The 11,137-nt window shown below is 43.0% G+C and overlaps 1 protein-coding gene across 1 annotated transcript; it reads right to left on the minus strand.

The window, feature by feature from the left end:
- Nucleotides 1-7,085: 7,085 nt before the first annotated feature.
- On the minus strand, nt 7,086-8,129 carry GPR148 (G protein-coupled receptor 148). Its single transcript, XM_048864604.2, has one exon. The coding sequence runs from the start codon at nt 8,127-8,129 to the stop codon at nt 7,086-7,088; it is 1,044 nt and encodes a 347-aa protein (XP_048720561.2).
- Between the last annotated feature and the right edge of the window lie 3,008 nt (nt 8,130-11,137).

The raw sequence follows: 11,137 nt of genomic DNA on the forward strand, positions 1-11,137 counted from the left end.
GCAACTACACTGATAGCCACCATCCTCCGGATTAAATGTCTTCTCTCCCTGTCCCCCCTAAACAGTGCTGTGCCCTTTTGTTTATTTCTGCCCGTTTGTCTGGTAAACCCGTAGCTGCCAAGGATGCAGAGATGTCACTGTGCTGGAAGCTTGCTTGGAACCTCGCAGTCACAGCAGGGGAATCCTCTTGCTCCAAAGAGGCAGGCCTCACCCTGGAGCTAAAGGAGACACAGCCTCTTCTGGTGTGAGCAGCACAGCCTGGCCCCAGCTGAGCAGTTAGCTCTGTCCCAGGGAAGGCAGCAGCGCGCACAAGCACACACACAGGCCAGTTCACTACAGTATTTCCCCTCAAAGTCTGTTAGAAATGTTCATTTTCTTCCTAAAATCCCCCTCCTCCCCTCAAGACTCCCTTTCTGCAATCCCAACTCTCCCCCAGTATTTTCACCCTTAATGCTCTCTTCTTTCTTTTCTATTCCACTCTCTCTCCCCGCATCCCTACTTCCTCTGGTCCCTTTCTTTCTCCAGTGTCCATGGGAGCTCTCTTCCCTCTTCACTCCTTCCTCCCACTGTTCCTGTCTCCTCTGCCAGGCACTGTGCTCTCTGCAGGGAAGAGGTAGCAGCACCAACCTGCATATGGTAAACCCTCTCAACCCCCTCACCCATATGGCCCAGGATCCAGTCGGGAGTGGGGGCTGCCTGTTCTTTAGTGAGCTTGACGACACCATAGCCAAGCACACGGCCTTGGTCTTACCTTAGTGTAGGCAGTGTGGCTAAAACATGAGTCTCCCATATTGGCGCTGGGCTCCATTCCCAGCTATACCAGAAGTGACCTTGTGGGACTTCTGTAGTCCTCACTTATCCTTGCAGCAAGAGGCTGGGAACGATACGTCCCTCTCTCTGAGGGCAGGGGCATGAGGCCTTGCTCGATAACACAGGCTCTGAAGTACAGAGGGTTCTTAATGCTGCTTGGTGACCGAGGTGCCATTAGGACTCCTGGCTGCCAGCCTATCACTCCTTCCCCCAGGCAAAGGGTATTTTTATAGGAGTAAGTGGTTCAATGTGTGGGAAAAGAAAAGGAGTACTAGTGGCTCCTTAGCGATTAACCAATTTATTTGAGCATAAGCTTTCGTGAGCTACAGCTTTCTTTTTGCGAATACAGACTAACACGGCTGCTACTCTGAAATGTGTGGGAAGTCTCCCTCTGGTGGGGACTTTTCCATTACTGCTCCCAGTCCTCCGCTAAGTGCCAAGAGAGCTTTCCCCGAATCCTGCGTGGGCTAGGGGTAGCTCAATTTCTCCAAACTTCTTAGCTGGTTAAGGGAAACCTCACTAGGCAGGGGGACCTGACGTGGGAAGAGGCAGGATAAGCTGGAGTCTGCTTGCAGGTGGAGCAGCATTAGCATCTGACAAGTGACATGGTACCCCTGCTGGGAGCTCCCCAGCTGCCCCTTGGCTCACCCTCCCCTCCAGGGGGAAGACCAAAAATTAAAACTTTTCATACATTGAAGCTCATAAAATCTGCTACAGTGCAGGAAACTGCACTGGGCATTACACTTTCCCAGGTAGCCTCCACCCTACCCAGATGCCATTTTCATTTCTATTGACTTCAGTACAGATCCTCTCATCCTGATCAAGGCTAAAATGTTGGAGTTTATAGAACTGGGCTAGGAATGATGCACAGTCACACCCAGCCACCCACCCGCACTGACGTTGCTTGACTGGCAGCTGATCTGTGCTGAGGAATTTAAGTTCCTTTCAGATACACTCTCTGGTCCATTTACACTCTGCACTGATTGTCCTGGTATAAAAGTATAGATAAGATAAGAGAATGGGAACATCTAATCTCAGTGTGTTGCATCCCTTCACCACAAGATGATGCAACTACATGTCATCACATGAGGCTGAGACCTACAACAACAGACACCAGTCTGTGCTCCTTTTTGGGTCTCCTTCCATAGCACCCCTTAGTTCAGAAGCTGTGAAGTGTCTCTGTTTAGCTCACACTGTGCCATTCTGCTAACAGCAGCAACATTTGGTTGTGTAGAAAGAAGCTTCCAGACAAATCCCAAAACACATTCATTTCTCGCTCTGTTTAGCAGACAAGAACAAAACAATCCCCACAAAACACTATTTTTAGCAAGCTGTAGCCTGTTTAGTTAAAAGAAAAGCAGTATTTGTGGCACCTTAGAGACTAACCAATTTATTTGAGCATAAGCTTTCGTGAGCTACAGCTCACTTCACGAAAGGTTATGGTCAAATAAATTGGTTAGTCTCTGAGGTGCCACAAGTACTCCTTTTCTTTTTGCGAATACAGACTAACACAGCTGTTACTCTGAAACCTGTTTAGTTAATGATTCTTCTGTTCCTCACTGGTATAATGACAGACAGGTTGCCATGGGGAAACATCCCTGTATTAATATAGACCCTGCCACAATCTGGTTTATGAGTTTGCTATTAGCTTAGCTGTGTGTGTCAACAGAACATTATAAACTCACATATGCACCACTGACTGAAATGGATTGACCAAAAATGATTTACCCTTCCTGCGCTGCAGTTTGATTCTTAATGTGGTTGAGGAAACTAAACTATTTTACAAAGGATTAGAGGATGAACTGGCTATTTATTTTTCTCCTTCCCACTAATGGACGATATTTTTGTTATTGCCTTGAAAGGATTCTTCGAAGCGATACAGTAAGTAATCCTTTCATTCGGATGTACATTTTCTTTGGTGCAAGTGTAGGGCTCAGTTCTGCTCCCACTGAAGTCATTGAGATTTTCGTTTTGATTTTAATATTATTAGTGGTTTCACAGCACCTAGAAACACTAGTCCTGGAGCAGGACCCTTTTGTGCCAGGAGCTGTATAAATGCCGCAAGGAGCTTACAATCTCAGTAGAAGCAGGCCCTTAAAGTAATATTTGTCCATTTGTGTGTGACGCTGATGAACACAGGTACTTACCTTAGCTGAAAATCTAATTTTTTTCTAATTTAAAAACCTAGAGAGTTTTATTTTGTGGGCAGCAACTATACAGCTAGATAGAAACAGATTACCTACACTATGTTCACACAGACAGAGTCAACGTGAGGTGTGTTATGTTAAATCTCCCTTCAGAAGTTAGACAGCAGATGGAGTTAGCCATTCAAGGAACAGTCACACTTAATGTAAAGTATCAAACCTGCAGGAGTTTAATTAGTTTAACGGAGCAATTAGCAAAATTTTAACAAGTGTATTTTTTAAAATACTATATGATTGTTTACCTATATGGCTATTATTAACACCGCATGACATTGAAATTGATCTAAATTTGAGACATTACTCCAAATACTAATTGGATTATTTTTCAAGTAATGGATGACACAAGATGACCTCTAGGAATTCAAGTCTGACCTCATTCAAAATTTCCACATTATATATAGATAATAGTCAACTGCAATATAAATTTAGGAAGAAAAATCTCTCAAGTAAAAATATTCAGATGTATTGTTTTAGGTGTCCTGGAAACTTTGGCTTTATTACTGAAAAGCACAGTAATGTTATGTGAATTGCATCCAGCTATAGCAAATTATTTGAATTAATTGACTAGTGTGAAACAGTGGGATGACTGGCTTTCTTTTATCATCCCATGACAGCAGGAACACTGAGTGGTAGAGCCATCTCCATGGTAGGAAAAAAAAAATCACATAAAGCACTCTTCAGCTAACATAAATTGGGCCCAGTCCTAGCTCCTTTAACTTCTTCTGATCCCATTGTGGCCCTATTGCAAAGTCACCTCCACCAATACTTGCACAGTAAAACAAAGGAGCTAACACACAGAGTTCAATACCCAGTGTGAAGGCTCTTCATCTGCTCTTAACTTGGCCCCCCTCACCACTGTCATCTTCTGCCAGTTGGTCCTCCAGGAACCTAACCTCCTGGCACTCCCATCCTCACCAGCCTGGTGTGGCTTGTTTACCAGGGTAGAGCCTAGCTCCTCACAGAAGAGGTAGGTTGTTTGGAAATCTCAGAAGACAAAGTTTATATTTTTAATCTGAAGATCTCTAAGCTCTTTACAATCATGTCATGAATTAGGTCTCCTAACATTTGTATGGTAGATAGGGATTTCCTCATGTCCCAAACAGGAGACTGATCAGAGAAATGCAGTTATTTGCCCAAAATTACATGCCTAGGAAGGGCCTGATTCTTTTCTCCCACCTCATGTAGTCATTTACACCAGCTCAAAGTGATTTGGTAGCATTTTACACCCACTGTGCATGGGTGAAAATGATTGCACATGGTGCAGAGCAGTGCAGAATCACATCTTACATCTCTGGCAAAGCCAGGAATAAAACCCAGTAAAACTGATCGTGCTCATACCAGTTTGGAAAGTGGACCAACTATGCAAAACCTATTTCCAAGCTGTTTTGGGGGGTTGGTTGGTGAGGTTTTTATTTAAAAGGCCTGTTCTTTATTTATCATTAGTCTTGGAAGGATTGGCTTTTTACTGGAAGGTGTCTGTGAACGTTGATTTGACTGTACACACGCACAAAGAGGTGAAAGAACATCTCCATCGATAATCACAATTCACAGCGAGGCAAAGAAAGAAAAATGCTGCCTGAGAACTTAGTAAAGTTTGATTTAAGGGTATTTACTTCGTATATTTTGACCTGGGATGATGATAATTTGTATTTTAATTGCTATAAAGCTTTAAATCTTTGAATCTCAGTGTCTACTGTCAATAAATAATTGTCTGACACCCCCCCCCCCGACCAATTTCCCACAACTCTGAATATTGAAATCCATTAAAAATGCTAAAAAATAAGCACTGACCTTATCTGTCAGAATCACAAGAATCAAAGCCTGGCAAGCCTCTTTATAATGTACAGCAAAACCCAAGAGAACCTAATGAAAAAGTTAAATTTCCCCCTTGGGACGCTAATAGACCACTATAAAAATCCCCTATAAAAAGCCAGACAACCCTGGAGCAAAACAATGTGTAGCTAGAGAGAAAAACACTTCTCCCCAGATACATAGTAAAACCTTCACACTACCACCCTCTTATTAGGGTCTCTCCTGGATTCTGTTAATATTTAGTGTTCAGGAGATTCTGATTTAAAATATGTGTTCCACCCTTACTGCTCACATTATTGAAGAACTTGGTTCCATATTTAAATGACAGTCTTTCTACAAATGTGGCTAGTACAATAAACGTCTATGGGATCTATAACTAAGGAAAAATAAAAGCATTCAGCACAGAGCATATGATAGGCAATTTTTTTATTGAAAAGCTTACGCAAACAGATATTTGCAGTGGACCAGTACTTGCGATTTTAAAGTTCAGTTTTGGACAAGATACCCAGAGAAACATGCAGCCATCAATAAAAGAAACTCTGCTATATCTTAGAGTTTATTCACTTCAGAATACTTTGGGCCTGATTTTCCACTGCCTCACCCTTGGTGTAGTCCTTTACAGCTGTGTCAAGTGAGTGCAAAGTACATATTAGTCATGTTTATTCCAGGGATTAGCCCTTAGAAACTAAGAATGGGACTGCATGGTGCTAGGCACCCTACAAACACAGAGTAGTAGATGGCGCCTGTCTGAAGAACTTGCAATCAAACAGACGCTGAACACACAAGTAGAGTGAACAATGTGATGGTAAACATTGTTTGTTTGTTTGGTGTGAGTTTAGATAGAAGAGATTCAACTAAATGGAAAGAAAAGGAAATGGGAGGAGAGGGTAGGAGGGACAGGTCTGAAGTGAATAGACTGTCAAGGAGGGGGCAGGGAAAGGGAGAAGGTTGGAGCAAATAGGCAATCTGCACAGGGCAGAGGAAGTCCAGTCAAAACTATTGAAAGTTCTTTGAAGGTCCAGAAGTCCCTGCTTGGGCTGCTGCTACTCTAGCAGCTGGAGTCTCTGGCTGTAAAATGCTACCACGCTGCACTCTTTTTGCATTAGGGTCTACAGAACTACAGAAAGTGGAGAATCTGTATACTGATACAGAGACAAGTGACACACAGAGTGTAATCAAGGTACAGTGTTTTAAAAGCCAATCAAAAAATTGTGGTGTACATAAAATTTAAAAAGCTCAAACAATATAATCTTTTGAAATACTGGAAGCTTTTCACAGAGTTCGATAAACAGAGCTTCCCCACACTGCCTCCAATGCTTGTCTGCTTAAGAGGACTTGGCTTCCCTTGAGATCTGAAATACCATCCATTTATTTTATCCAGTAGTCAGTCACCTGTGCACTTCTCTGATGAGAAAAGAATTAAAAGACAGACAGACTGACTATTGTAGAACATCATTGCACATTGATTACTGTCTGCTAGATGCTGATCCAAGACCATTCCACTTCTGTACGACATTTGATGAAAAGCCATTGTTTTGTACATTGTTAGACTTAATCCATTTGACTGATAATGCATTGACATACGAGAAGTAGCATAGGATGTCATTGAATAGAGCATTTGTCATACCCAAGGTATTTTAATGTGCTTTACAAAACAGTCAACTGGATACCAGTCTTGCAGTAACTCCTCTGAAGGTGAATGCAATAGTCATTATGCACACAGCACCAGCACAGGGTATGTCTACACTGCAATGGAAGCCCATGTTTAGTGGGACTTGAGTCAGCTGACCCGTGTTAGGAAACCCTGTGCTTGAGTGTCTACATCATATTATGTTGCAGTGTACATGTTCCTTCAGGCACACACTTGGGCACTCACTTTATTGAGGGGCAATGTTGGCCAAGCCAGCCAAGATTAGCCATTGGTCTTTGTTGCATTGGCTTTTTATTTTTAACTTTGACCCCTCCAATACAGATGGGCAGAAATGACCCCTGTTTAATGTCTCCTCCAAAGAATGTCACTTCCAGCAATGGAGCAAGCTCTAGTTCTACATGCAGTGCACTGAGTATGGTCCCATGTTGTGGTGTAGTCAAGATGTGCAACCTTCTGATAGTGAGGAGACAGTAGGACTACCCCACCACAGCAAAGCCTTTGACACCTGCAAATAAAGATCTAGGTAGCTGGTGAGATGCTTACCTATTGCGAGAGGGCAAATACAGCCCCTTTCAACTTACTCTCGTGTAGGTACATTCTGCCTCACTTTATGGCGATGCAACAGGTGACACAAGACTAAGGCGCTTCATTCTGAAAATGAATTTCAGAGAGGACGATATCTCCCTATATCGAAGCCCATATAGATAAGGCAACAAAGCTTTTGGCAGAACAATCAGGACATTGCAGATTGTTAGAGACATCCATATTCCTGTCCGTAGTCCAATGACAGCATTGATGTAAAGTAATGTTTCCACCACAAGGGCCAGAAGTGGAGAGAAGTAAAAGAATAATATAGTGTGATGCATCAAGAATGTCACGCTAGCTCTAGAGAAAATGCTTTCCCATATGCCCGATTGTCTTGTTTTAAGATACAGGATAATATAACAACCATGTATTAAAGCCAAGCAGAGAAAGAGGACAGCAACTGAAAGCACATAACAGAGCTTCACAGCATCGTCTCCATTCAGAGTCATGACCAGTATTATTGGCACAGAGCATGTGTTCATGGGACACGGTGTGGGCTTTTGAGTCACCATCAGCACCAAGTAGATGATCCCTGGGAAAACCCCAGAAGAGAGCCATATGAGTATGATCAGTTTTTTCGTTCGTGAAGGCGGCAAAATGGCAACGTAGCGCAAAGGAAACAAAATGGCCAAAAATATATCCAGTACCATGGCAGCAGCTGTGAGCAATCCCCCGCAGTAAGTCACCGCCAGCAAAAACAACAGAAGCACACAAGCATACTTGGGGAGTGTAAGGTTCTCGCCATTGAGAACGGCGGAGAGGGTGTAGAAGATTAGGTACATCAGATCACAAAGTAAAGTATTCCCCAGCAGCAGGTACCTTGTTTCCTGGCGGATGCTGAAGCTGGAGAAAATCACAAACAAGATGGAGGGAATTACCAGGATGGCTGCCACAAGGCAGACAACTGGTGGGATCAGGAACATTTTCATGTCTATATATGGAGGGGAGATAATCCATTCTTGCAACATGTATGTGGAAGGCTCATCCAAATCCAAGGTCCTGTTGGAATCAATCTCCCTCAGGGTTGCATTCAGAATCTTTGCAGAGACGCAGGCTAAGAAGTTCATTTCCTTAGGATTTTTTGGAGGACTGATCAACTTGGACAAAACAAGCTCTGCGTTGAATCTAACCTTGCAAAAGCTGATGCAGTGGATGTAATGAGCCCGGAAAAGCAAAAAACCTTTTGTAGACAACTCAATACCAGCATCCCCTGGTAAGACCCAAGGACAGATTGCTGAAATTCTGTAGTGCCCAAAGGTGCTTCCACAAAGTGGAATATTTTCTTTTCTTTCTGCAAAAAGTAATGGTGCGTAAGGAAACAAAACAAACTTTCCCGTGCTTTAAACTTCAAACCCTCTGTGAGCTCTTTGATCAGGAAATATACGGGTTGCTTGTTATTAGCAACTGGAGTTTGTTCTCATTCTATTACCACACCAGAGAGACAGATGGACTAGAGCTTGATTAAACAGATGTGATAGTGACATTCCAAGTGTACTGATGTACTAAAGTCATAAAAGTGATCAGATGATATTTTGTATCAATTCACAGGGAACAGCACAATTGACTGATTTGAGGGGATCAGTAAAAACGTCTCTCTTAGCTCCTGTTGTAAAATAGCGTCAAGATGGGTGTGTTTAATGAAATCATCTTATTTATAGATGGTACACATTTTTGACTGGCAGCTCCTCAGACATGTTTTTGTTAAGCATGATACAAAGACTGCGTCCTTTTCAGTTATCACAAACTTTCAACCAGTGTGTATGGTTGATTAGATGTGTAGTTTTATAAATAAGCAGTGTCACATGCTCACGTGCCATACAATATACGGACATCACTGCAGCATGCAATCCCAAAGTCCATTTGGATGCTAATTCCTGTTTGTTTTTGCCCCACAGAGCATTGCACTGCCATTTGTAGGGCAGAAGTACTATTACTGATCTCAATCTCATTTATATGGTCTTGGAGTGCAATGAAAGCAGAGCATATGGCCCTTGGTTTGTGAGAAGGGAACCCCTCATGTTTTTTCCAAGAGGGCCTCACCTGGCTGAAAGAGCAAAAGCATCCATGAGGTCTGAGTGGAGCATTGTTCAGTCATCTCTCCTCTGTCAGAAAGACTGCAGCTGATAGGTGCTGTTTCAGGTTGTGCAGTGTAAAGCGGGGACAGGCCTGGTGGGGGCAGGCTGTCCTTTGAGCATAGAAGTTCTTCATCTCCTAAAGGAAAATTGTGTGTGTGTGTGTGTGTGTGTGAGTGTGTGTACACTGTATTTTATATTCAGATGCCCTAAGTGGCAGTAAACAGTCATAAAAAAAACCCCATGTATTGTTATGACAGGGCAAGATGTCAATGGGGATGGAAAATGTCAGAAAGAAAAGAGTGTACTTGTTAAAAATCTTGTCTCACTAGGACCCAGAGCTCAGAGAAAGGCGAGTCAGAGTCTCCTTTTCACGCCAGTGTTTGGAGACCTCCCAACTTTCGGAGAAGACTGAACAAAGGGTCTCAATAAGGCAGCTTACCTTGTTACCTGACAATGAACTGTGGCAGTGCCTAGGAGCCCCAATCATGGGGCAAGATCCCATTGTGCTAGGCTCTGTACAAACACAGAACAAAGACAGCTCTTGCCCCATAGAGCAGAATGGCTTCCCAGTTCAGACTGGTATGAGAGGGACTTCAGAGTGTCTAGCCACTCTGACAGGGTATAGAAAGTGAAGGTCTGGTTGTCTCTCAGCTTGAGTAAACCACAGAGCATGCAGGGAAAGAGGTGGAGTCTGGCGGCCTTAAATACACAGTCTCAACTTTCCATTTTGGGAGGAGAACTGGGAATAGCAAAGAGGATGCAGGTGGCTGGATGAGACAACTCTGGGAAGGAAAGTTAAGTGGGGAAGAGGGATTAAAATAGTTGGGGAGAGAAAAAAGCCTCCCCAGTATTATGTCTATTAGTAGGGTACATGCTACTGGCTGATATGCGCTATTTATTAGGGCCATTGGTATGTTTTATTTGGACTAGTGGCCTGACTCACCACTGCCATGCAGTCATTTACACCTATGCAAAGTAGGACCAAATGGTACTAAATCAGAACGATATAATACACCTGCTCTGCACAGGCATAAGTGACTGCAGAATGTACAAGACAGGGGAGAAGCACGGTGCCTAGCTTCTCTTAAAACCTTGAATTTCCTGGTGATTCATTTTAACCCAATGTGTCTATGGTGAGCAGGGGCAACCTGAGACATTGGACTCAGTGCCCTGTGTGTGACAAGATTAAAGGGTAAAGATAAGACTTAATTAATTGTGAATGTGAAAAGAACATGGGCAATATTTAGAAAAATGGGTACCCAAATGTAGGGTTTTTAATCGACATTTAGGCACCGAGATAAGTAGCCAGTGAAAACTGCTAGCTGCTCATTGTCATCTCAGCTGCACATTTTTAGCTGATGGAAAAAACAACACAAATTTGAAATAAGTTGAGCTGTTGCACATGCACACATTTACAGGGCTGCCTTTATCAGCCTAGTGCGTCACGGATTGATGGTACATATCACATTAAAAAAAGTTACATCTTGGGGAGTAACACCACAATATTATTACTTGTATGCAGTGTTGTTGTACCTTGTTGGTCCCAAGATATTAGAGAGACAAGGCAGGGGAGGTAGTATCTTTTATTCAACCAATTTCTGTTGGTGAGAGAGACAAGCCTTTGAGCTTGTACACAGACCTGAAGAAGAGCTCTGTGTAAGCTTGAAAGCTTGTCTATTTTACGAACAGAAGTTGGTCCAATAAAAGATATTCCTTGGACTAACTTCTCTCTCTCCAGTCTTATTACTTGACATCCAGGGCTCTAAGACCCATACACTGAAAGCCCTTATTTTTCCTGTAAATGCACAGTTCGGCCTTCTGAGCCTAGCTGGTTTTTCACCTGACCCTTGAAGATGGCATCCATGTAGAAGACCTGTTCCTCTCCCCAGTGTAAAAAGCTGTATATGTTATGGGCTAGATGCTCTGCATTATCTGGCCACTTTATGCCACTCAGGTGATGCAAAGTGGCTAGAATCAGGTTGTAAAGAGCAAACAGAGTT

The sequence above is a fragment of the Caretta caretta genome, chromosome 9 (genome assembly GCF_965140235.1).
Source record: "Caretta caretta isolate rCarCar2 chromosome 9, rCarCar1.hap1, whole genome shotgun sequence".
Lineage (NCBI taxonomy): Eukaryota > Metazoa > Chordata > Testudines > Cheloniidae > Caretta > Caretta caretta.